The sequence below is a fragment of the Acomys minous genome, assembly GCF_964271855.1.
Source record: "Acomys minous genome assembly, chromosome: 15".
Lineage (NCBI taxonomy): Eukaryota > Metazoa > Chordata > Mammalia > Rodentia > Muridae > Acomys > Acomys minous.
Window position 1 is genome coordinate 8,975,503 of NC_140497.1, and position 27,827 is coordinate 9,003,329.

The 27,827-nt window shown below is 45.8% G+C and overlaps 1 protein-coding gene across 5 annotated transcripts in view; it reads left to right on the top strand.

Moving 5' to 3' along the window:
- DLGAP2 (DLG associated protein 2) overlaps positions 1 to 27,827 on the top strand; it is a 704,261-nt gene that overhangs the window by 624,018 nt on the left and 52,416 nt on the right. For all 5 annotated transcript variants that reach the window (XM_084758843.1, XM_084758842.1, XM_084758846.1 and 2 more), the window contains one exon: positions 26,592 to 26,739. In XM_084758843.1, the coding sequence (XP_084614969.1) occupies positions 26,592 to 26,739 (148 nt within the window). The remainder of the gene's footprint in view (positions 1 to 26,591; positions 26,740 to 27,827) is intronic.

Below are 27,827 nucleotides of genomic sequence, written 5' to 3' on the forward strand. Positions count from 1 at the left end.
CAGTGCTGAAGGCAACACTTTAAATCTGAAGAGAAACGAAGGCTTACTGCAAGAACCACAGTCAGCTTCCTCATAAGACGAACTCTTATGGTGGCATCGAAGTCTTGGCATATGTGTCATGTATCCCTGGAGACACACAAGTACTGTGAGGCTTGGCCATGATGGTCAACTCTGAACTAACTCATGACTAGGACTAGTGAGGACTGCCATGTGGTGCAGTGACTGGGAGGGTGGCCCCTCCCCCCAAGGTAGGTGGCAACTTCTGGTAAGCAATGGCTGAAGGAAGTAGCATGGGCCGCCTTTCTTCCTTTTCTGGCCAAGTGTGTTTGTCACTACAGCAATCTTTCCCAGACACCAGACTCCAGCGCCTTCAGCCTTCTACTGTGGACCTTTTCTAACATAGATACACAGATACACAGGCACACAGGCACATAGGCACAAACACATATACACTCACGAACACTGTATAGCCTTGGAATAGATAAGAGATATTTAAACATTTTACATGAGAAAAAGCTATAAGACACTGACTAATTTGAGTTAACTTTAATAGAATTAAAAACTTATTCATGGCCAAAGCAAAAAAGCTAGCAGGCCAAAAGTACTGTGCCATGCTAAAGACTTAACAAAAACCTAGGAGTGAATTTCCAATGTGAGAACACATGTTCGTATTTTTTCTTTTTTCACATGTTCGTATTCTTTTTTTTTTTTTTTTCTTCAAGACAGGGTTTCTCTGTGTAGCCCTGGCTGTCCTGGACTCACTTTGTAGACCAGGCTACCCTCGAACTCACAGAGATTCACCTGCCTTTGCTTCCCTGAGCTCTGGGATTACAGGTGTGTGCCACCACACCCAGCTTTGTATTCTTAATATATAAAGTCATCTTTGGAATTAAAGAAGAAAAAATAATATAAAAACATATTATTATAAATAATTAAATAATTCTGAAGAATATGAAATTTGGAACTGAAAACCTAATATTTTTTCTGAAATGTTTTCTGAAATTATAAAAAACACAAAAGAATATAACAGTGTCCTATTTGACCGTGTGTCCCTGAGAGAAGCTTTGGAATTCCTGAATGCACATCATGCAGAGGTTGAGGTGAGTGAGTACGCTGCTGCTCACAAGCATCAGCAAGGCAGCTCAGGGAAATGGGTGGCCTGGCTCCTATAACCCTGGAGTGGTGCACTCCACCAGCTCGGTTACGGACCGGATTCCCCCACGGATAAGCACCAAGCACCTGGCAGAGCAGGAGGCATTTCCACCACCAACCATGAGCACCATTTGCTTCAGCGTTTACTGTTCCACAACTGGCAGCAACAACCTTCCACCAAAACTTAGGAGAGAAAAGGTACCGGGGAGATGGCTCGGTGGATAAATTGCTTAAAGAACAGGCATGCAGAGCTGAATTGGGAGACCTATAAAATCCTCCACACAGGGGCCAGAGACATAGCTCAGCAGTTAAGAGAGAGTAATTGCTCTTCCAGAGTTCCAGGCTTCCACATCAGGAGGTTAACAACTGCTTTTAACTCTGACTCCACATGCAATTGCACTCATATGCTCTTACACAGACACATAATTTAAAAGTAGAATCTTAAAACAAAAAGAGAGAAAGAAAGAAAGAAAGAAAGAAAAGGAAGGAAAGAAAGCAAGCCCCAAACAAACTTGAAGAGAAAAACTGCCAGTGAATAAAGGCAGTTTTTAACAGCATGTAGGAGATGTGGGAGGCCTGAAGTGGTTCAGCATACCACGGGAACTCCAGGAAGGAAAAGAAGGGAGTTAGGCACAGGAACACCTGAATAAATAATGCCTGAGAAGTTCCCAGGCTAATGAGACGCAGTAAAGTACACACGTGAGAATCTAAGGTGGGTACCAAAGCCAATGCAAAACCAAGCATAGTTATGCACGTCACATGGTATCAGAGCAAAAAGATACGGAGAAAATCAAGATGGCAGCATTGTCTCACAAACTGTTCTTGTCAGGAGGCATGGAAGAGGAAGCTTTGGAATGTTAAAAACAATAAATAAATAAATAAATAAATAAATAAATAAATAAATAAAGTCTACTAGCCCTTACTCCATCCTAGACCCAGAGAAAGTACTTCCATAAATGCAAGTGAATGGATACTTCCCCCAAGTGAATAAAACAAAAAGCTGAGAGAGAATCAACTCATGCCAAATCTGCTGCGAATACTTCAGGGTTTCCTGAGAGATTGAACATCATCCTTGCAGACGCCTCCCCTTCTCAGATACTGTTCTGGAAGGTCATATGGCAATCCTGTTGAAGGGGTGAATAGGTCCCCCGCCTTACTCCCTTTCTTTTTCTTTCTGGAGTTCCCACGGCGCGCGTTGGGTTCCCATCTCATCGCACGCCTGCCACGTTTCGCACATGCTCACTTCCGCCTTTGTCCACAGGCAGTGTTTCTCTTCAAGCTTGCTCTGTGATTTCTTTCTATCCTTCTTGTTTTCAGGTCTAAGGTTTAATCCCTCCAGCAGCCTTGACTCTCTTGCATTTCCTGGTGCAGGTCCTCAGTGCACATTTGGGCTCCCAACCCTTCCTTCAGGGCCTAGTGATGTGGCTCGGTTGACGGAATGCTCTCTTCCAGCCACAACGCCCTGGGTTCCACTTCCAGCACCACATAAACTGGGGGCAATGGTGGCACACACCTGTAGTCTCCATGCTCGCTCGCTCAGGAGGTGCAGGCAGCGAGGTCAGAGGTTCAAGGTCCTCTTCTGCTACACAGCTAGTTTGAGGTCAGCCTGGGCTGCATGAGACCCTACACTCTTACCCCTGTCACTTGACTCTCAAGCTGATGTCTCCTCATTGCGTTTCTAACCAGCCACATGGCCAGCAGCACGCTTCACCATTCACGACAGACTCCTCATGAGCTGTCTGACCTCTGAGTATGTGAGAGGCTTTAATCCTATTGCCAAACCCACTGTCTGCTGTATCCCGAGAACACCAGGCACTTTAGCACACCCCTCTCATTGCCGTCTAGCCCGTTGGGGCACAGTGCTCATACCCTCTCCACTACCCTACGGTAAAATCTCAAAAGCCACTGAGGAGAGGGAAGAGTTCACATGGCCCACAGTGTCAAGTAACAACCCATCCATCATCTGGGGGGCCTCAAAGTGGAAACTGGTGACACTGTATCCAGAGTCAAAAGCAAAGACACTAAATGTATCTTTGCATCCTTATTTGCTCAGCCTTAGCTTAGGCTTGAATACCTTTCCTCATTCTTAGATTGCTCAGGGCCCAGGCGGTGATGCAGCACTGTCCGTGTTCAGAGTGGATCTTCCTACTTCAATTACCTACCAAGACAGCACAGTGCCCCAGAGTCATTCCCACCGGCCCCAGACAAGTCTTCAATTGAGACACCCTCCTCAGGTGACTATAGGTCATGTCAGGTTGACAATTAAAGCTAACCAGCACACTTGCCTTCTGCTTTTCCCATGAGTCTACATACCAGGGAAGGCAGAGGCCACCAGCTGCATCATTGCTGTCATGTACCCACCACTTAGTATATTACTGAATGTGTAAAAGTAATGTTAGGGGTCACACGCAGGGACCACTGCTGGGAAACCTAACAGTAAACCATTCCTAGAGGTTCCTGTGTAGGAAGTGTGGTCAAAGAGTGACCACAGTAGCCACCAGGATAGAAAAAGAGTGCACAGCCAAGTCACGCTGCCCACTTTTTACACTCTGCACTATGAGTCGGGGGAGCAGATGCCTCCCCAGATATCACACACCTTAAACCAGCAATGTTTCAATTAGCAGGGAGCCATATGCTCCCTGGTGGAGTCTTCCTCTCCCACAGTTTCCATGGCTATCTGATGGCTTCCAGATTCATAATTTCTGTTGGAGACCAGGGTGGATTTCAGTGCCAGGCAGTGTGGAGCTGTTGCCAGCTCTGTGCCTGTGTTTGTATCTCTAAATCCAGCATCCCAGTGCCAGGCAGCTCATGATGACCCCAGCAGGGACATGACTTCTGGAAGGTGGCTGAGCACTTGGCATATGTCTTTCAGGGCCTTGCCATGGGGGAAGCAATGACTCGGCATGCTTGGCAGTCTGTGACATGAAGCCTGCACCTTGGGCTGTGCCTCTGTGCTGCCTGCGTCTCGCCCTGGTTGTTACAAGCATTCTCCCGTCCCCCACATAGCGCTGACCATATTCCAATTGTTCAAGAGATCTTTCACTTTCTACCTGACTTCAGTTTTTATGTGCACCTCATTTACAGTCCTATTTTAACATTCTTCTCCTTGACAGTTCGACATTCTTAAAGTCTAATTTAAAAACTTAAGAGGCTAGATTAATAGCTCAGTTGGTGAAGGGCTTTCTGTGCAAGCATGAAGACCTGAGTTCAATCCCCAGAACCCACATAAACTAGCAAGGCACGACATCCTTTTCCAGTGTCTAACCCTCTAATTGTAGTGCTCACCCCTCGATCAAGGGAACTTCTCTTTGCAAGAGACAGGTCATCAAAGAAAAACCACGACCGATCAAAACGAGGCGGCGTGGAGCGCAGTCCCAGTGGATACGTAATGTCAGCAGCTACACCAATAAAGGCTCAAGAACATCACAGCCTAAACATGAGCCCAACAAGGATGACAATAACGATGTGCATGCCAAAGTGAGCAGAGGAAGCCCCAGAGGACTCATCCCTCACAGACAACTACAGGCAACTAAGGAATGCTGAGAGTGGGAGAAGCAGGCTTCCCCAGGGAAGAACACGCCAATTGGTCGTCTGATACCAAATGCTCAGCCCTGGAACCATATATACAAATAACATTATACAGACTAAGCAAGTTATATTTAGGAATACATACACACACACATATGTGTGTATGTGTGTGTGTGTGTGTGTGTGTGTGTGTGTGTGTACAAACATTAACGAAAAGGCAGGTATGGATTTGAAAGACAGCAAGAAAAGTTATGCAGGACCTTGGAAGAAGGAAATAGAAGTGGTAAATGATGTAACTATATTGTAATCTCAAAAAAAAAAAAAGCCAAATAATTTAAAAAGCTAGGTATGAGGACCACTAAGATTGCTTAGCGGTCAGGGTGCTTATTTTCAACCCACAAACCTGAATTTGATCCCCAAGAGGGCAAAAAGACCTAGGTTTTGTGGCACACTTACAACCCAAGCACAGGAGAAGGCAGAGAGGTACTTGGGGCTTACTGGCCAGCTGGCCCCGCCCAGTGAGCAAATTCCAGGCTGGGAGAGTTCTGATATGGAAAACTGAGATGGACAGCACCTGAAAAATGAAACCTGAAACTGACCTCTGGTCTCCACCCCCCAACCATACATGTGTCTGTACACACACAAATAACCCTCAACCTTTCACATGAACATACACATGTGCACATGCATGCACATGTGCGGCATGTGCGCGCGCACACACATTTTTAAAAATAAAGCAAATACAGGTTGAAGATGGGATGCAGCTAAGGGCTACAGCACTCCCTGATCATGTGTGAGGACCCACATCTGATCCAAAGCATGAAAGAGAGAAAGAAAGAAAGAAAGAAAGAAAGAAAGAAAGAAAGAAAGAAAGAAAGAAGAGGAAGGGAGGGAAGGGAGGGAAGAGAAGGGAAAAAAGGAAGGGAAGAGTAAAGTCAAAAGAGAAAGAGGGCTGGCAAGATGGCTTCCCATGTAAACTCACATACCACCAAGTCTGATGCCTCAGTTGAATCCATGGGACCCTGATTATGGAGGTAGATAATCCTCCTGCAAGTTGTTCTTTAACATCCATGGTCATGTCATGAGCATGCATATGTGGATGTACATGCATATAGTACATGCATGCATACATACACACACATGCTTATACCTTAGTTCATTCATTAACTAAGTTTAAAACATATTCACTTGGGAGGCAGAGGCAGGAGGGTCTCTGTGAGTTCAAGGCCAGCCTGGCCTACAGAGTGAGTGCCATGATTGTCAAGACTATGCAGAGAAACTCTGTCTCAAAGGTTTTTTTTTTATGTATTAATTATTTGAGAGTTTCATACACTGTATTTTGATCATATTCGCCCCTCTGCATCTCCCCACACACCCACTCCTTTTTTTATACCCACCAGCTTTATTCTCCTTATTTTTCTAAGCTGGCTAAATCCAGTGTGTGCTGTGTGTACTCTTAGGTCTATGGCCATCCACCTGAATGTGGTTGACTACCAGAGACCACACCCTTAAAGAAAACAAATCCCCTCCTCAGAGCAGCTATCAAGTACCAGTAGCTCCTCAGCAGGGGGCGCACTTCATGCCCACCTCCCACTCCATGCTGGGAGTTTGTCTGATAGGAGTATGCATAGCTCCTGTGCGTGCTGTTACAACCCCAGTGAGTTGTATATGCAACTGCTCTGCTGTGTCTAGAAAACATTGTTTCACTGCAGTAATCTTTTATACCTCTGGATGGTCGCGTCTTTCTGCTTCCCTCTTTTTCAAAGATTCCTGAGCCTCTGGATAAGGGGTGTAATACAGATATCCCACTAAGTGTCGAACATCCCATGGTGGCATCCCCTGCACCTCGATCAGCTGTGGGTCTCTGTGGTAACTGCAGCTTACTTGTTTTAAATAGCTTCTCTGATGATGTTTGAGAGGCAACTTCACTTAAGGACATAACAATAAGACATGAGAAGTTGATTAGTGCTGTGGCCATGTGTTATAACAAGAATGGGTTCTCCCCAGTGCCTACGGCCTGTCTAGCCCCAAGCTCTTGGCCTGATAATGGTGTAGATTTCATCTGGTGAAGCAGGTCTTAAATCCAACTGCAAAGTAATTGGTTGCCTTTATGATGTTCCTGCCAGTATTGTACCCACAGCCATGCATTGCCAGGCCAGCCAGTGTCACAAGGGGTCACTCTCGGATAAGATGTGCATTTCCTTCTCTCCTCTGGAAGCATATACAGCCCTTTACAAAACTGTGAAAGCCGGCCAATAGTGTGGCTATTGGGAGAGCGCCAGCTTGGTCTCCTCATGCTCTGTGACTCAAGTCAATGGCATCTAGAGCATTACGGTCTTAGCATCAAGTTCTAGAGGGTACCAAGAGCAATGGCACTAACCTGTAATATTTAGGAGTCTAGAACCTCACTGGCCAACAGTATGAAAAGAGGTAGCCTATTCCTGATGCAGTGCCTTCTCTTTGCTGTCCTGTGGTATCTAGGAAGAGCATCGTTATAGGGCGACTCTATTTAATCTCTTTTATATATGGATGCATGTATGTGCACACATGTATACAGAAGGTTCTGCAGTCTTGTTTTCTATATGATTATGTCTAGAGGCCTTTACTGTTAACTGCCCCTCTCTGTGCTCCAACTCTATCTATTTACTTGAAATTTTCATACATTTGTTTTTTAACAGATAAACAAGATTTCATTGTCTAAATGTTCAATGTTTTCATTATCCATCCATCTACTGATACGCATACCCATAAAAATCAATCAATCAATCAATCAATGTAATTTAAACATTTTTAATATTTTAAAGATTTATTTATTATATATAGTGTTTTGCCTGCATGTTCACTTGTATGCCAGAAGAGGGCACCAGATCTCATTATAGATGGTTGTGAACCACCATGTGATTGCTGGGAATTGAACTCAGGACCTTGGAAGAACAGACAGTGCTCTTATAACCTCTGAGCCATCTCTCCAGCCCAAAACATTTTTAAAATAAAAGAACTGATTACAAATGATGCTGTCTCTAAGTATCTAACCCAAGTGTGTAATGTAATGTATTCAGACCTACAGTTCATCAAGACATGCCATATATCTGACCCACTGTGTCATACAGGGCAAACCAAAAGAGCAGTGTGAGAAATCTATCCAGTATGTTAGTCAGAGTGAGAAATTCTCCCAGAGTGGTATCTATGGGAAACCCAAGGTCATAAGCGTTCTTCCACAGAGTGTGAGTGCCGAAGCCAGCCTCAGAATAAAACAGCAGACAGCTAATTAAATGAACTATTAAATCAATCGTTTAAATTGTAAAATTATTTACACTGATTGCAAAAGCCTAGCACAAACGTATTGCATGAGGTAGAATGTGGCAGTTACTAACATCCCATGGACCCCACTTCCTAGATACTCTTATGTGCATGCAAGCATGTACATGCAGGGATATGTTATATCATTAATATGGATCATAACTGTACCATATACTGTTCTCCTCTCAGCTGTTTTATTGGCTTTAAACTACTACTGAACTACACTACCAAGTAACAGCTTAACACAAAACAGGCACTATCAGGTTTTCCCTCAGGTCAAGCTGCTGCCGTGTAAGGTAGAGCCCCTCAAGTCCCTGCTGACAGTCGCCCCAGTAACCTGTAGAGGCCCCCCACAGAAGTATGTTCTGGCTGGTAGCCCCGGCTTCATACTCACAGCCAGCTAGACAAGCACTGTGTCTTTCACTCTCCAGACTTCTCCTTTCTCGTCTCCACATTGCTCCTCCTGCCTTCCTCTTCTGGTTTTGGGGGTGTGTGGGAGGGGTGTGGTCCCACCTGGATGATCTGGATTATTCACCTACCACAAAGACAGCTGACTGAGACCTTGGTTACATTTACAGCCTTCCTCCCCCTGCACGTAGTTATGATACAAGTGTAGATGGCATTAGTGAGGGTTGGAACTCATACGATCAGGACCCTGCGAGGGAACAGCCATGCGCAATCTTCTCACACAGCCCTGTAAATCTAGCTTATCCTGCACAGAATTCAGTGAGTAGAGAAGCTGTAATTCAAGGACCTTACTTCCCGGGAACTGCCTCCAAGTTTTCATGATTGCAAACAGAGTTGCAAGTGACGCTGAAAATGATGCTGACCCACTTACCGCCTGCCTGCACAGCTCTCTTTGGCAACATAACAAAGGAATTCTCCTGGGCTGTGTGTACCTCCAAATCTTTCATCGTTGTCAGGGCAAGGAAGAAGGCTCCGGCTAGCTTGGAAGCAATTCCACATTGCTTAGTACATCCAGAGTTTAGCACCTTGTCTCTGTGGAGCCCTAAGGGAGAGGGGCAGGAATGCATCCCAGGCTGGCCAACTGCCTGTCTTCCCTAAAACACTTAACGTGATGCTTTCTTAGAAACATGTGGTGGTGGTGCACACCTTTAATCCCAGCACTTGGGAGGCAGAGGCAAGTAGATCTCTGCTTTGAGGCCAGCCTGGTGTACAGAGTGAGTTCCAGGACAACCAGGGCTACACAGAGAAACCCTGTCAAAAAAACAAACAAACGAAAACAAACAAACAAACAAAAAACCAGAAACATGTGTCCCAAAGAGCATCTTGGGGATCTCTAAATTTTCAGACCATTTAGCTTTGGACACAATATGTGTCCTTTTCCAAAACCCCATTGCCAATTCATCCGTCCATAGAAATCGTTCCATCTTAGGAATACAGCCTAGAACGTTCTTCTGCACTTACTTGCCGGGAGAGATAGCATTGGCTACAACCACTGTCAACCTCAGAGGTTATCGTGAAGAGAAAAGTGGCCTTCTAGGAGGGGCCAGAGGCAGTAGGCATAAGGACCACATTGTAGAAGCAGGTTAGTCTGGACTTCCAATTCTCCCCCATTTTCCTCTTTCCTAATATATCCATTTCTTCTGTCGTTACTCACTTTCCCCTGCGAGGTCCTTATATGTCTTTTGCTCTTCAGCCAGATGTGAGTGCTTAGTAATTAATTTGCTATGAAAAGGTGAAGCCTGCCGGGCGTGGTTGCGCACGCCTTTAATCCCAGCACTCGGGAGGCAGAGGCAGGCGGATTGCTGTGAGTTCGAGGCCAACCTGGTCTACAAAGTGAGTCCAGGACAGTCAAGGCTACACAGAGAAACCCTGTCTCGAAAAACCAAAAAAAAAAAAAAAAGAAAAAAGAAAAAAAAAGAAAAGGTGAAGCCTATGACTCTCCTAAGGTTGCATCTTTTTTTTCATTCACTGTATTTTGTAGTTACACTTTTTAAATTATTCTTTCATATATTACATCATAACATCGGTTTCCCCTTCCTACCCTATGCCCAGTCTCTCTTCTTCCCCCAGATCCACCTCTCCACCTCCCCTCAGAAAAGAGTAGGTCTCCCGGGGACATCGACTATGCAGCTAAACGAGGCATAACAACTTACAATAAGACCAGGCACGTACTATTACACTAAGGTTGCATCTTTAGCATTTCTGAGATCTGCTGGCATAGAATGTTTCTACTTCCTAGATATTCTGTGATTCTTGATTTTTTATTTGCATTTTCACTAAAGGATTAAATGAATGAAGAATGTGAGCTACGAGTATTGGGGGAAACACAGTTACTTTTTTAAAGATTTATTTATTTATTTATTTATTTATTTATTAAATATACTGTGTTTTGATTGCATACATGCCTGCACACAAGAAGAGGCCACCACATCTCATTATAGATGGTTGTGAGCCACCATGTGGTTGCTGGGAATTGAACTCAGGACCTTTAGGAAGAGCAGGCAGTGCTCTTGACCTCTGAGCCATCTCTCCAGCCATATAGTTACTCTTAATAATTCTTCCTTTTAGCTACCTTTACAAATAGAAGTGTGTGTTTAATACCTCTTTTTTGTTTTTAATAATTCTGCATGAAAATCAGTTTAGAAATATTGCAAGACATTTCCTTTCTTCTAATCTCTGACTGAACTTGATGACCTAATTTCTCAAAATGCGTTTGCTGCACCACCAGTCATTCAGTGAGCACGTTTTAGATCATCTCCATCTGTAAGTAACTTGCATGCTCCTCAGGGGACCCAACCCTGTGACTGTTCATCCCAAGATACCTGGGAGATAGGTGCATGCATGTAGTATTCACATCAAATGGTGAAGTGGGCTACCACAGTGCCCACCAGAAGTCATGCTCTTAGAATCTCTCTGTTGATGACCTGTAACAAATCTGATGGCTGTTGAAGGCCTGGTCCTCAAAATTCCAGAGGAGACCATGATAAATGGGTCAGAACAAAAGGAGGCAAATCTATAAGATTAGGGCCCAGTGACAGTGACAGTAAGGCTGCTGCTGAAAGCAGTGGTGAGGGAGACTTACTAAGCCGTACTATGTGGACATCCCTTGGATGGTGAAGACAGCTACATCAGTTGACTTCACCCTCTCCTTTCGGGTATGATACCTAATTATACTAATTCATGTATTTATTCACCAAAAATCTGAATGCATTAAAGACTGACTTTGTAAGTAGTCAAGTGAATGAGCCAATAAAGGAGTGAGAAGAGAATGGGGACACGAGCAGGGCACCTACACCATGACACTCAATTTACTACAAAAGCCATCTTCATGGTCTTAACCACTGAAATGTTAATAATCACATCTCTTTGTGAAGTAAGTGTTTTCCTTGAGTTAAAACAGCTTTCAAAATTCTCTTTGATCAAGCAATTTGGCAGCCTATGTTTTTAAACTACACAACTTAATTTCTCTCTGGATCCTAAGGAAGCAATAAGACTGTAGTAAATATTTAAGCAAAGCAGGAAGTCCCAGCAGAAGTTGAATCTCTCATTATTACTTATAACAAAGAATCAGAAATACTAGCCCTCATTAGGATAGGAAATTATGATTCATTTATTTGTCATCAATTTCCAAAGGTCACTAGTTTTTTTTTTTTAATAATAAAGAAAATGTGGCCTTATTACGTTGAAGACGTCATCACTAGGTTCCTGAGGGCTGATGGTCTCGGATAAGCGTGACAGAACAGTGTAGGCTGTGTGCAACCTGAGAGTGCTCTGAGTGAGTGTGGAGTTAGCATCATGGTCAGAAATGACTCCTTCAGTTGCAGTTCATCACAGTCACTGGCAGGCTGTCGTGTTCAGGGAGCACTGCTAAGAGCAGCATAGTAGCTTTGCGGTAGTGGTGCAACGACATCTTAGCTTGCATGTGAACACAGTGAACACTCGGTCACTAAAGTATCAATGGCACGGGAGGAAGTTCCTTCTGCTGGCCCTTACGTTCATGTTATAGAGTATACAGATGATTTATTAAATTCAGCGTCTATCACTAAATAATGCTGTACTAAATACAGTCTTGGAGGGATATCAGCAAGAGGGTGGAGGAGGAAGACCTGAGCACTCCTTTCCCTCACAAGCATCCCAATTCAGCAATAGCTTTCGGGATAATTCTCCTGAACGAGAAATTCAGAAACCAGCAGAAAGTCGCTTGAACATCTCAGGTAAACAAAAAACCAAACTGCGAAGATGGTGGGAAGAGTTTCACAACAATCCCCGCCCTTGGCAAGGTACCATGGGGTCAGAGGAGATACCCTACCTCTCATCTCAGGGAAGAGAAGGGTGGTTGGCATGGACACCAGCCCAGATTCTCCAACTGGCTCCCTAAGAGGCCTGGAGATCTGGCTGCTGTACAGAATCCAGCCGCCTGGAGAGGATGGATATGGTGGCTTAGAGCGGTAGGTGCATCCTCGCCCTCCCCAGCGCTAAGCAGGTGGCAGGAGTCCTAGCAGGGAGCTTCCTTTGAAGGGAAAAATTGGGGCTTGTCCCCAATGTCCCTGCTTTGCTAAGGCTCATATCCCTCTTTAACATTTGGAATTTTGGTGGGTCCAGCAACTTCTGGCTATTTTGGATGGGCATTGATGACTTGGGCTAATCAGGGTTACGGCTCCTTCCTCCTGCTCAGCAGAAAGCAAGCAGTCCCAACGGAGCCTACTTGTCACTGAAAAGGGAAGGCGGGCAGAGACACCCCGGAACTCTGGTCAGACAGACGACTGGAGTACTTCTCATGTGAGGCAATGCTAGAAGAGCCTGCCTCCCCTAACGTGTAGATGCCAACACTTAAAGACAAGGATGGCAAAAGTAACAAATAATACAGCTAGAGACAAACCCCAGTGAGAAGGAGTTACATAACTTATCTGATAGAGAATTCAGAATAACTGTCATGAAAGTGCTTATCATCACAGTCGAGAAAATAGGGAACAAATCTGACTTTAAACAAAGCAAGTATATGAAAGGGGGAAAAACACTGACTGCATCACTGTGAATAAAACTGAATGGAAAAATGTTTAAAGAAGCCACGCAGACTAGGTCAAGCAAAATCAGAGTCAGTAAACCCAAAGACATAGTCAGTACAAATAATCTAGTCAGAGGAGCAAAAGGAATGAAAAGCAGAGTAAGGAAAGCACCGGAAATGCACTTCTGGTCTGAAGACAGGCTGAGGAGTAGAGGGTGGTACCCACGTAAATGGAGCCCAGAGAAAGTGCTGGTGATTCTTGGCTGTTTACCGTGAAGATATTAACCCTGGGGTTTTTTTTGTTGTTGTTGTTTTGTTTTGTTTTGTTCTCCTTGGGGGAGGGGATCACTTGTTTATTCTCCTTTGTTATTTTCTTGATTGTTGTTTGCCCTTGTGTTACCTACCCCAACTCCAAACCTTGTCAGTCATATCTGTTGCTCTGGCTCATGATCCTGAAGCCAGGTAGACTACACTGAGACTCCTTAGCAAGGACTCAGCCAATAAGCAAATGTATGAAAAGAATAAGTGAATATATTTTTGAGGTCTAGCATTGTTCATAACGTATGTCCAATGCTCAGAAGTTTTTTTGATTGTATTAATGGCTTAAAGAGTAGAATATCATTTTATTATAAAGCAGATGATATTTCTTATTAATGATATGTTGTGGCCAGTAGGTGCTATGGAAATTGGGTTTCTTTTTAGATAACCCATTTCTATCTGAGTTGTATATTATCAAGACTCTTTGGCCTGAAAGTTAAAGTTGCATGCAAAGTAGGAAATCTACAGACTTCTACAACCTACTGTCCAAGGCCACATGCAGGTTGAGATGTGAATACCTAGTGCAGAAAAAAGGCTGCCTGGCCCTACTTCTGCTTGCCTATGTTTCTGTCTCATCAGACTTGCCTGAGCCATGGCAAGGTGCCACCACCCATCCCAGGCTACGAGCCCAGAGACTTTGACCCAAGCAGAACATCTTCCCTGACTAAGAGCAGCAGCTTTCCCTTCCCCCCACAGACATCCACTCAGCTCCTGTGTGCCACAGTGCTCCGACTACTAGAAATCCATGCACATCACATACAGTCTAGAGTTCTCTGGACTTGAAATGAACAGACAAATCTCAGCCATCAAAGACACTGATCATATCAAAGGAGACAGGCATTGAGCACAACAACAGTCCATGTGAGTACTGAGCACGCAGGCGCTAAAAGAGAGTGGGGAAGGCTCCCAGAGTGGTAGGACCAAGCCAGCTCATGTGAGTGTATGTGATGGAAGGCAGAGGTCAGAAATAACATAGTCATTCTGGGACTCACTATAAAGATGACACTGAACACAGGGATCTGGGCCTGTAGGTATTTACAGGGAGAAGGCAGAGTCCTAAGGTAGGAATGACCCTCACCCTCAGGGGAGACTGAGTTAGGCAAGGCCAGTGACAAGGTGAGAATGTACCTCACCATTCATGAGAGGCAGAGTTTAATGTGGACGGTCACCTAAGGTGAGAATGTGCCTCACTATGCAGGGGAGTGAGAGTCCAGAGTGGCCAGTGAACCAACATGGGAACACCTCTAACCATTCATGGGAGGAAGAGTCCAGTGTGGCAGGGACAGTTACCCCAAAGGGGACAGTAGTGTCACTGGTTATCAGGACAGCAGGTTGGAGGTGGGAGAACAGAGTGTGTTGGTCACGTCATTGTCCACCCATAGCCGTCTTCATTGGAGGTTGAGAAGGAGCCAGTGACTGGAAGTTCCAGTTGTCACGGGAACTACATCTTCAGGTGGATATTAGTTAGAAACACCACAGGGGGAAAGGCAGGGAGACCCGTGCTAGGGCCCCCAGTAACACAGCCCCACTTCCTCATGTGACAAGGTTCCCACTAGCACAGCAGACATCATGTTCTGTGTACTGTGACTGCAAAGCCAGCAAGCCTTCCAAAAGGCTTGGCTAGGACAACAGGCAGCAAGGAAGCAGTAAGGACACCAACACTCAGGGTCTCAGTCTAAAACCAGAGATAGATGGGCCACCTACCTGGATTGAAGACCTTACATGGGAAATGTGGAAGACCAGGCTCAGTCTACGAAGCCCAGATAGACAGGACAAGGTTCTCAGCCATGCAGAGGTCAGCGGAGTATACTTGGATCCTGGTCTTAGAGTGGCCAGTGATGTGGGCATGGACCTCAGCCTTACAAAGGGCATAGAGGGGGTGTAGGTGTCAACCCTGACAATGACAGTGAGGCAGACAAGGGTCCAAACCATGCAGACGACCACGGCGTATGCATGGGTCTTGGTTTTGCAGTGAACAGTGGAGTAGACAGGTCCTAGTCATGAAGAAGAGACAGTGGGGAGGACGTGGTTCTCAGCCCTGCAGAAGACAATAGAGTATACTTGGGTCTTAGGCTTGCAGAGGACAGTGGGATAAGGGCTTATCTGGACTGGATCTCTGGCTCAAGTCCATATTGGGACCAAGTAAACAACTTTCAAAGTCACTCACTACAGATCAAATAAAATTAAAAGGAATCAAAGTATATAGAAAGGGGGGGTACCCTGAGTCTGCAGCCAGTTACGGAGACCAGGGATGGGTATGCTGTGAGCTCATCCCCCTGTCCACAGTGGTTCATAACAGCTTATGTCATCAGTCTTCTGGCCAGCGGTGTGTACCGAATGCTGTCTGTGGCTGCCCTCGGTTATATGGTTTTAAGGGAGGGGTAGGGTCATATAGAGCCTCCTCTGATCTCTCAGCCTCTCTGAGCCCTGAGAACCATATCTCACTGTGTGCCTAATCTGATTCACCACTCTTTGTGACCTGGCTTGAGACTGACATCCTCCAGATGAGATGGTGATGTCATTGCTAACCCGTCTTCACATCCCTGTACTAGCATAGAAAGGAGAGGCTGCCCAGCTCCCTGGGGTTCCACATACAAATGGGCCTGGGTCACAGCTCCTACAGCTGGTCCATACAAACTTCCCATCTCCATGATATTTGCCCAAGGAGCGGACCTGGAGATGGATAGGAAGCTTCTGTATCAAGAGTTTCCTCAGGAAGCTGTGGTTCAATATTTGATCATTTAATATTTGATGAGATTTTTGTGAGAGTTATTAAACTCCAGTCACCTCGGTGTGTACTATCTTCTGGGTCCTGCCTTCCCAACACAGGACAGAGGGACTCCTGTCTCCTTACCTACCTCAAGCATCCCAGCTCCCACCTTCCTTGCAGGTGTCTGAGACAGAGCTGCATCAGATAGAGTGCACGCTGAGGCTCAGAACAGCAAGGAAAGGAAGGTAGATGCTGTGTCATCTCTCAGGTGATGTGGTTGATCTTTGAACTGTTCCAGAGCTGCAAACTCTCCAGGAAATGTGACTCTACCATCAGGGGAAACATCTCAAGTGACTATTGCTTCCTGTGAATGAAGAAAAAAAGTTCCCCTCCCAACACCAGAAAATAAACTCCATACATTTGTTATGCTTCATAGATGAAATGATTTTTAAAATTGAGATTTCTGAACAGTCCCTAAGAAGCTCCCTGACCCTCTCTCCAAGCTTGGCATATTCCTCAAATGTGGTCTGGTCTTTAAACTGCCTGTAATGTCTCTTTAAGGAGGAATTTGGGGGCCTGTTATAGCTTTCTATGCCCCCCTCTCTGGAAACAAGATGGTAGACAAGTGGGCAGTGTCTCGTGACAGGTCTGCTGCTGTGACAACAAAGCTTGCTGAGCACAGTGCTGCTGCGGGGAGGTGTGGCTTTCCTGTTTCCTCCTGGTACTTGTGACAGGCTGGAATGGTGTAATCAGCCTCTGTCTACAGAAGCCACAGACACAGAGCCAGCCAGAGCTAGGTCATCACCTTACAATACTGATGAATTCATGGCTCCATTGTCTCTACTGTTAAAACGTTTCACCTTCACCTCAATCAGCTGACCCTGAACACTGCACCCTAAGCGGAGTAAATCATGTGTAACCGTGGCTTCTTTGGAACCAAGAACACCCAAAACTTGCCCATATCCTCTGACCTTACCTGAGGGTTCCTCTCCCCGCACCTTTGAAGGGCAGGTGGTAAAAATATCCTGCACTTGTTTGCCACATTCCAGCAGAGCTTGGTGTGGCCCTTCAGATGATCCTCAAAGTTGCAGAGAACCAGGCAGTTCCTGTCTTCCCTGAGAGTCTTCCACCAGCTTCAGCAATATGTGAGGAGAGCTGGGTTCATGAGTGCGACAGCCTGTGGAGACAGCACACACGAGATGCTTTAATGTTGGCATAAGGTGTGGCCTTATTTGCCCTAGGGTGCCACTCAGGGTGAACTGTTCAATTGGTGACTTAAGATTTTGATGCCCCGGTCATTTCAGGGCTATTCCATCTGCAAACCTATGACCCAGGGCAGTACATTTCTACTTAAGAGGAAAATGGAGCGTGCAACCACAGAGAAAGGAACAGTGGTGAGCTAAGGCCAGTAGCACTCAGCTCCAGGGACAGCCTACTGGCTCATCTCTGTCCATTATGTTATCAGTTCACCATGTAGCCATAGCCATCCACTACAGGTGTGTACAAACATAACTTGAAATGACAGCCATTATGCCAACATCCCAGCTCTGTCCCATGCTTGGGGACTCAGCCCATGTGGTCACCTCTCAATAGAGACACTCTTCTCTCCAAAGTCACGGTGGCTGTAGCTTCCACTGAGGTCACAGCCAGTTCCAACAGAGCAAAACACATAGTTCAAAAAATAATACCACCCTTCTCTATTTTGTGTCTTGCTAGAAAAGCAGATTATAAGGAAACTTGTTCACAGGTTGAATTCTTAAAACGACACATCTCAGAAACGATGACTGTGACAGGATTAAATTCCACCCTCTATTTGAGTTAGCCTCAGCAGACATTAGTGGTGAGACCAGTTTTTGTGAGGCATGACAAGGTCTTGGAGTCAACAATGTTTTCAGTGGAAATGTTCCTAAGGGAGCCTTTTAGCAGAGCCAAGGGGCCTCAGAAGACAAGATAATGTCCAGTGTCACCTGCCTCTTCAAGTGCTTGTCGTCTAGGAAACCAGCTGGTCACCACACATGTCCTCAGAAACAAGTGTGGACTCTGCCAAGATGGTAAGCAGAGAGAAAACAGCCTGAACATGTAGGAGAGGACCCTGTGATGGATTTGTCATCCCTGCGAGAACCTTTATAGGAACAGAACCCTATTGTCAAAGGCTTTGGGCATGGGAAGTAAGTGTGGAGCTGGTTGATGTACACAGTTTGCCAGTGTATGAGGTATGGCCTCCCAGGGGACATGGCCGGCCTCGGTCATACATGGACATAAAGACAAGAACTGGTGGCACAGCCAACCAAAGAGCAAGGTGGGGGAGGCTCTGAGAAGCTTGTGTTGAACTAACTTACCTACAGAAGACAAACCATGGAATGTATACACACGCCAGTTCAAAACAAAAGTAAGCAAGGAGTAGAAGATGCTCATATTTTGGAAGAGAGAAGCCACGCCCTCTCATTCCTCTCCACAGTCACATGACCTGCATGTTTTCTCTCTCAGGAGGTGCAAAGTAGCAAGTCTTCAACAGAAATCCGCCATCTTATTGGACTAGTCTATTAAAGGGTAGAAGCCAGGCTTCCACAGTGCCAAGAAAGATGCATGGAAAAATGGAGCCATACAGAAGACCCCAACACATGTGTAAAAATATGTGTACCCACGAACCAAGTGTGGGACTCAGTTGAAGCTCATAGGAAATGAGAATATGGTGTTTGCTGGATAATACCTGGAGCCTCCCAGACTTATTCCACATGACCCACGCTCAGATAGCTCAAGACAGCAGACAGAGTGAATAACAACATTCATAAGAAGAAAATAATAAAATCTAGAACCTCTACCAACTATATATGTCAGGAATTTTTTTCAGAAGGAGAGGGAGGGATGGAAGGAAGGAGAGTGAGAATGGAAGAGAAAGATAGAGGAAGGAAGAAGGAAGCAAGGTCCCAATAAATCAAATGTGAGGATAGCTGAAAAGAACTCTACAGCAGGTGTTATAGTCTCACGTACTATATAAAACAGCTGTTATACAGTTGGAAATCTTAGAGGATAAGGTTGTCTGATTGCTTTATTTTGATCAGCATGCATCAGCTGTCTAACTTACTAGGGTTTACTGTGGTATTTCAACACATCTGCACGCATACGCTGATCCCACCGGCTTCCTTTACCTACCTTGCTGTTGAATATCCTGCCTAGTCCCTAACGCTCACTCTCCTATTGCCAAGTCACCTTGTTTTTAATTTAGGAATAGTAGAGAACATGTGGTGTTTCTCTTTCTACATCTGTTTGATTTTACTAAATATAATCTCCTTCAGTGCCATCCATTTTTGCTGAAAATTGGAAGATATAATTCTTTATTATGGCTTACTAATACTTCAAGATAGATACATAGATATAGATAGATAGATAGATAGATAGATAGATAGATAGATAGATAGATAGATAGATAGATGATAGGTGTATTCACGCGCACGTGTGTGTGTGTGTGTGTGTGTGTGTGCACGCACGCATTTGAAGGCCCAGAAGTTGACATCATGTTCTTTCTCAGTTGCTCTCCACTGTATTTTTTGAGACAGTGTCTCTCATTGAACCTAGCACTCACCATTTGGCTGCACTGGCTGACCAGTAAACCTCCAGCAAAACTCCACTCATCCTGGGGATTGAACTCAGGTCTGCATGTCCATGCAAAATTTCAGCCAGCAATCAGATTCTTCTGATCAGGCTTGTTACCTCAGCTTCCTGAGGGTGTCCCAAGACAGCTCAGTCAACTTCCAGAATCACCAATATGTACAACTGCAGCCCTAGAGTTACCTCCATATACCCTTCTATGCAAATTAAGCATGGCATCCGTGGATGTCGCCATGGCTCATTTTGCGTGTGACATTGCTCTAAAATAATGAGCATAATCTCCTGTGTGGTATCCAGAGAATTCCACAAGGGGTCCTGCAATGCATCCTCTTGCTAGGGATGCTGAGCAGGATGACGTGAACTGTCCAGCATCAGATCAGAGCTCCAGCGTGTGCCCAGCACTCCACCATGTATCAGGTGCAAGCTTGATTGTACACAACACACATATGTGCACCGACACCTCAGGCACTGCAGGCATGTTTATTCTCGTCCCCAATGCAGCACCTTCTCCTCTGGGTGTCTTCCAATCTAGGTGCCTGTTGTCACCTTCTGAAAGGATTGTCTTGTTGCCTCAGCCCCCCTCCCAAAGAACTTGCTGTTCTCACATGGCCCTGGCCTTTCTCCTCTTCTCTGGCGAAATGGACAAACTGATCAAAACAGTCCCTTATGGGTCTATTTTCCACCTGTACTTACTGCCATCTGGTCCAGACTGAAGCTGTTGTAACTAGTTTGCAGGAGTGTCTGATGACCAGACTGCCCTCCACCCACAATGGCCTCTCTTGGTCTGTTTCCGCTTGGTTTCTTGGAAAGTCTGACACCTTACTGGTCACTCCAGCTCCATGGTGTCCAAGACACCTCAACAGCCTCTTTTTCTTCCACTTTTCCCTTCTAAGCTCATAGGTCACATTCTCTGACACTCCGTGATGAAGACCTTTGACCTCTCCTACACCACTTTGGTGTAGCCTGTGCACACTCAGTGCCATCTAGGCATTGTATCTGTACCATGCACCTGTGCAGTACGCCCAGCACTAGGCATTGCATCTGTACCATGCTCCTGTGCAGTATGCCCAGCACTAGGCATTGCATCTGTACCATGCACCTGTGCAGTACGCCCAGCACTAGGCAGTGCATCTGTACCATGCACCTGTGCAGTATGCCCAGCACTAGGCATTGCATCTGTACCATGCTCCTGTGCAGTACAACCAGCAGGGCGCCCTAGTCTTACCGTGCTCCACAGTGTCCAACCTCAGCCCCACTCCTCTCCCTGTGATGTGCCTGTCACACTCAGGAAAAGTCTAGAAGATGTGAATCATCTCTCAGCTCTGTCTTCCTTGCTGTCCTTGTTCAAGTCACTCCCATGGGCTCAGCATCCCCATAGCACTGTCCTGTATGAAGTGACTTAAACTTTGGTCCCACGATGTCTCTTGTGACCACGTCTCACTCATTCTTACCTCCAGGACTAAATACAGGAGTTCCCACGTTCTCTCTTTTCTCGTTGGCTGGGAGAAAACACGTGGATTTTTCATTTTTCTTACTTTTTCCGCATACTTCAAACCCCATGGAGTAGCCTTCATGGTCCCCACCCACCTATTTCCAATCTTCTCTCCCACGAGGTTGTTTGGCGCCTCTGACCTCTAGTCTCCTACTGCCCACCCCACTCTGAGCCAGTGCACACCGCGCTTCCATTAGCCGTTGTTCCCTCAGACTCTCAACACACTGTGAACTGCTTCAGAGGATTGTACTTCCTTCCTGGCTCTCATAGACCGACAAAGTCACCAGATGCCTGTGAAAATTCAAACTTCAGAAAAACGATTATATTTTTCTGTCCTATCAATATGTTCCATGTGGGAGTATATTTGGAGCACTATTTGAGATACATCTAGACTTTAAAAATGATCCATCTTTCATCTGAAATCCAACTATTACTGGAGTCCTGTGTTTTACCTGGTAGCTCCATGGGTTCAGCTGCTTTTTTTTTTTTAGCATCCTGCCCTGTTCCTGACTCATGGCTCAGGAAAACTCTCTGGAATTTCCCTACATACAGCACATGGCTCTCTATGAAGGATTTGCTGTGGACTGCAACAGAAAGTACAGGAGATGAGGAGAGGACCCAGCATACCACACAGAGAATGGCACAACCAGATGATGGCATGAGGTACCAGAGAGGTATAGAAAAAAGAAGTGATGTTAGAGCTCAGGCCTAAGTTAAGATTTCCTTCAGGCTTAGAGTTAGATGTAGGCCTAAGCTTACGGTCATGCTTAGGGTTGAGGTCATCAGTAGCAGGGTGCTAAGACTAAGCATAGGGGGCTGGTACTCATCTCCTTTTGCTGCACGGCCGACACTTTCCTGACAAGCATCCTTCACAGGGTGAGGTGCCTCTTCCAACACTTACCTAGGCTTGTCCTAAGACAAAAGAACCCTAATTCCAAGCTCTATCTCTGAAGCTTCCACAGGCAGCTCTGCAAAGGGTCTGTACCCCTGTAGACAGTGCTGGCACTCCCTGGAGGCTTCCTGTCACAGTGTCCTTAGTCAGAGCTGGAGCCCCCAGGCCCAGACAGTCTTGTTGCCAGTCATGATGAACAACACATCACAGCCGTGGGTGGAGCGCGTGGCCTGAGTCCCTGGGCTCTCCGTGCTGGGAGGGTACATATGCATGTGCTGTGCCCAGGAGGGCTGTAGCCAGAAGCACAGGCTGAGTGAGCCCTCACCCTGCGGTACAGCCCTAGTTTTCAAAGAACAGCCATCAGGAGTGGATGGGGGCAACCTTTCAGGGAAAAGAACATATCTCTCTAGCCATTGAGCAGGCCCTCTGTGAACTGGACACCACCAGCACCACAGTGGGAGGGACAAAGCAGTGGAGTAACCTCCCTGAGCCCCATGGCAGGAGAGCCCACATCTGTGGCCCATGAAATCATCCTGAGGTTCACATGGGGAGGTCTTCACAGGGGCTCTGAGCAGGGACCGAGGACTGCCAGTGCTGCAAACACCTACAGGATATAGAAAGAGGCCGTGGCCTGAGGACAGACACTGACTAGGGCATTCTGTAAACTGTGTGCTAAGAGACAGAGGAGTCCCGCTTTCCGGGAGGAAGCACACCCACACCTAATGTGGTTTACCACCTCCATCTAGGGCAGTGGAGGAAGCGCGGCTGTTCGTAAGTGGGTATTATTCCTGTCCTGTTCCATTTATAAACATGAAAAGGTGTTCTCTATATTTGGAGCGAAGACACTGAACACAAAAGGCTTGTTTTCTTATTTCTCTACTTATTAAAACCTGAGTAGACTCCTTACTGCCTTTTAAGGTGACTCAGAGAGGATGTTTTCTTTTGTTTTTATCTCAAGTTTATTTACACAGGTCTAAATAACTGTATTCACCAGCAGATACTGTGTTATGTAAATTCATTTTTATAACTATCTAAAATTACAAATGAGGAGTGCGGTCCAAAAATGCAGTAAATAACCTGGAACAATTTGCAAGTGGGGGAAAAAAGTGAAATTCTAGAAACCCCATTGTTTTCCATCAAGAGATTACTTATCTCTCTTGGAGTATTCCAAAATGGGGCTCCCGCCTCACTTATGCATAGATGAAGATCTAATGTGAGCAGCATTTGAAAGGCAAAAACTAGGACAAAAATATCATCGCGCGTTATTCCAGAAAATGGTCTCCTTCTGCAGTTTCCAGAGCTACCACCCGTCTATGTAGAAACTTATTTTTCAAGTCTCTGTCAACCGAGATGACGAAGTAGAAATTGCCACTTTGAATGAGCCAAGAGGAAGAAAGTCCACTTCGAAATGTTAGGGGGCTTCCAGAACAATCTCTGAAGGATGTGCAATGGCAAGGCCTTCCCAAGGACAGCATGAGACTTGCCACCCCCGTGATGTGCAAAGGGCCCTCACCTGTGCATGCCTAGACTCACTGTGCCTCTTTGCTCTTGATGATCAGTGCCCAGGTGTGTGATTTTTGTCTACTTATTTGTTTAGGAGCTTTGTTGGTTTTAATTTTATGAAAGAGGCTCTTGCCCAGGATAGCCCCAAACTTACAACTACCCTCCAGCCCCAACCTCCAGGGTGCTGAGGTACAAGCATGAACCATCACACCCAGCTCCTAGATTGTGACATCCGAGGCACAATATCATACAAAGGTACACTATAACACTTGTAAAAAATCAGTTAATCCTAGTAAGGCTAAAGGGAATTGCACCACTATTTTAAACATATAGTTAGCATTCTTTACCTGGGTTCCCACTCATGGATTCAACCAATCACAAGCATTCAAATATAAAATTCCAGGAAGCTCCAGAAAGCAAAATCAAAATTTAGCATGAGGGGAGTTCTGTGCTGAAGCTGGGAGAGTGACATTGCCAGAGGATATAACCTGCTATGGCCTCCTGACGCTCCAGCATGAGTGCCTGCCAGTGGTCACTGCCTCTGTGCTGAACACGTAGAGTTTTCTTGGTCTGACTCAATGACACTTAAATGATGCCTAACAGCTACCTGCATTTACATTGTGCTAGGCACGCCAGTCCTCTGAAGATGACTAAGAGTATATAGAAGGAAATGCTTCGGTTATATGCAGATACCAGGCCACTCATATGATATCAGGCATGTAAGTCATGGGGCATAATCAAAGCATGCAGAAGGAAACACATACAAGCATCCTTGGACTGTGGTACCCTGGGGTCCTGGGACGAATTCCCTACAGATACCAAGGGAAGGCTAGGTGTGGTAAGAGGATACACTGTCACACCCTGCCTCTTATTCAGGGACTTTGATCTCAGAGTTAAAAGGTAAAATTTTGCATGAGCCAGAATCTAATATCGCCCTGCCATTCACTCTTCATGAGCGCAGATGTGGGCTTCTGTGGCGTGGTCTCTAGTACTACAACAGTTTAATTAAATGCCTATGGAGACTCTGCTGTGACCGAAGGTAGCAAATGGTAACTATTGTGAGTTCATGTCTAAAAGAAAACTATTCTTTCTGGGTTTTTTTGAGCCTGTCCTGGAATCATTTTTGTAAACCAGGCTAGCCTCAAACTGACAGAGATCCACCTGCCTCTGCCTTCCCAAATGCTGAGATTACAGGCATGAGCCACCGTGCCCGGGCTCATTTCCCCAAATGTGTAAGGGTTTTTGCAGAGACGGCTTTCCTTTAGGTGCTCGCTCAACTTTGGGAAAGGTTAGAAATTTTATTTGGAACACAGAACTGCAACATCCTGAATGCTGAACTGCGTGCTTAGGCAACAGCATAGGCCACCAGCCGGGTTCTGACTGTGTTGTGCGACTGACAATCATCAGGGACCAGATGCTGGCTAGGAACAGCTGGACCACTGGTTTTTCTTACAGTTCGTGGACTCAGAAACAGCTTGAGAATGGTATGGAAGTGATGGTAATAAGTGGGGAAATCTAATGGAAAAGATGCGAGGAGCATTTGGTAGACATGCAAGTAAGAAATCAGAGATTGCCAAGAAACACGGGAAGAAAGAGGCATGGAGACAGTGAGTGTTCGGAGCCGGAGCATGTGATGTACCTTATTTGAAAGTAAAAATTGCTTTTAACAGAATTATTTCAAGTCTACAATGAGTGAACATTGCCAAATGGATTTTATAAAGTCGAATGTTTTCTCCAATGTCCAGTTTTCAAATCGTATGTGTTTGTGGGAGAGGACACATGGTACACGCGGAGGCCAGAGGACCACCAGGAGGGAGGGCCTGTTTCTCTCCTACTGCATGGTTCTCGGGTATTTTAGCTCCATAGCTCCTTCTGCCTGAGCCCTCCCCCTTGCACCTGACGCCCCATTTATAAAGAAATAAATACTAAAACAAATTATGTAAAGGGGTCAGAATCTGTTTAGTATTTATCGGTGTTTCTACATGTGAGCTGCGCCAGCAAACCTGATGCTTCCCCATCCTGGGCGGAAGTGATTGATGCCATCTTCCGACACCACTGCATGGATTTTTATGACACAGTGGAAATTTTGACAATAAAATCTAAAAGGAAAGCTACCAAATTTCCCAGACATTTAGGCTAAGCAGACCCTGCTAGCTGCCGAGCATCATCAGTACTTCCCCCACGCTTTGATGTTTTACAAAACAGCCAGGTGGAAAGTGCTGCCCTTAAAGAAGCTTGGGAGGAAATGGACATTGTGAGAACACGCCGGTCCAGACTTCCCTCCATATCTCTTTGTTTGTGCTGTATAATCCACTCACTTTTTTTTTTTTTTTTTTTTTTTTTTTTTTGGTTTTTCGAGACAGGGTCTCTCTGTGTAGCCTTGGCTGTCCTGGACTCAACTTTGTAGACCAAGCTGGCCTCGAACTCACAGCGATCCGCCTGCCTCTTTAATACTAAGTGAGGGACTGGAGAGATGGCTCCGCGGTTAAGACCATTACTGCTCTTGCTGAGTTCAGTTCCCAGACACCATGTTGGGTGGCTCACAGCCACCTATAACTACCGCCCCAGGGGATTTGATGCCATCTTCTGACCTCTGTGGGCAACTTCACTCATGCCTCATATTCCCACGTTGGTACACATGCATACACAGAAGTAAAAGTAAAGACAGACCTCAAAAATAAAGCTAAAGCGGCGCCTTTATTTCTCCCCCAAGTATGTAAAGTTACCAACAAGCCAGCCTTTATGAGGCTCTTGAGGGGTCTGGCTTAAATCTAGGTGCAGAGTTTTTCTCCTGTCTGTCGAGTTATGAGGTCTTCCATTATTGTTTTGTTTTTCTCTTTAATAGATGGTGATCTCAACCTCAGTGCCTGGCCATTAAAAAAAAAAGTCTCAAAGCAATTTGCCAAATTGCCTTCATTGCTTTCCCCGTAATTTTTGATGAAATTTACATTTGTAGATGCAAAGCCCATAACATTTGCATAAAGCAAAGTCATCCGTTCGAAGATGGTCAGCTGGAAGCACCCTACCAGCCACAGCATGAAGTTAGGGGAGCCATCCCCTCCCACCCTTCCCCAGATGCTCTAAGACCACATTTGTCTTTTCTCTGTCTTTGTAGCCAGAGCTATCTGCAAGCTGCCACCGAGGTGCCCATCGGTCACAGCCTGGACCCATCAGTCAACTACAACTCCCCGAAGTTCCGGTCCAGAAACCAGAGCTACATGCGGGCTGTGAGCACCCTGAGCCAGGCCAGCTGTGTGAGCCAGGTAGGGCCTCTTCCGCACTTCCTCTCCACATAGGGTGCAGCCGCCAGTGCTGTGCTGGGGTGAGAGGCCTCCACTGGAAGACAGTGGGCAGACAATCCTGGGCAACTCTCACCTGCAAGGAACATGCAATGGCCTCTCTTGATTTACCATGGGCTTTCCTCCTTTTCCACCAAAACAGCCTCATTGGCTTAGCCTACATCTCTAAACAGGACCAGCAAGGTCTAGTGGTTGTCACAGATTGCAGTGGGACACAGCAGAGGGCACCTGCCTGGCACAGGCAAGACCTTGGTTCTCCAGCATCCCAGCACAGCAGAGAGGAAAAACTGAGTACCACTTGCTCTTGGGGTGGATAGGCCTTATGCCTCAGTAGGTACCAAGCCTCCAAGCAGACCCAGGTCACCACAGAGTATTAGGGTTTAGGCCTGGCAGAGAGAGAGGGCCTGGGTTTCTCACCTGGGTAAACTGACCAAACAGTATACAGTTACAGCTAGCAGGTACTGTTGACGTCATGCATCCTGGGCTATGCAGCAAATAAAGACTGAATTTCTAAGCTTTAATTAAGCAGCTGCTTACTAGTGGGAAATGCCAGTAAAAGGAGAACTTAAATGCCGGTAATCCCAGCGGACAAGAAGCCGGGACAGGAGAAGAAGGAACTGCAGGCCACCGGCAACACCTCGCCTCAAAAGCATATAACAATATTTTTTTAGTTTAAAGAAAAAAATGACAGTTTAAACTTAATATTAGCTTTTCCCATGATCTTTTGCCAAGGAATGGAAGAGCCTGGACTCAGGGTCCTCCTCCTTCTATGCAGCTGGTAGGACAGAGAAGTCAGTGGACTTGGGTATTGCTGAGGGGAGAGTCCTGCATGCATTCAATAATGGCAATGTTTGTTGTTGCCATGACAAAGATAAACAGTATTTGTTTATGGTATGTAACTCAGGCACTAAGACATCCCCCTGGCTAGGGACAGTGCTGTGCACACCTGCGGTCTAGCCAGGCGTCATACATCTTTCCTTACGATCCCTTTTCAGAAAGTGGCACTCAGGCAGTTTTCCTCTAACTGCTGGGGCGTGTCTTTCCCCTAATTT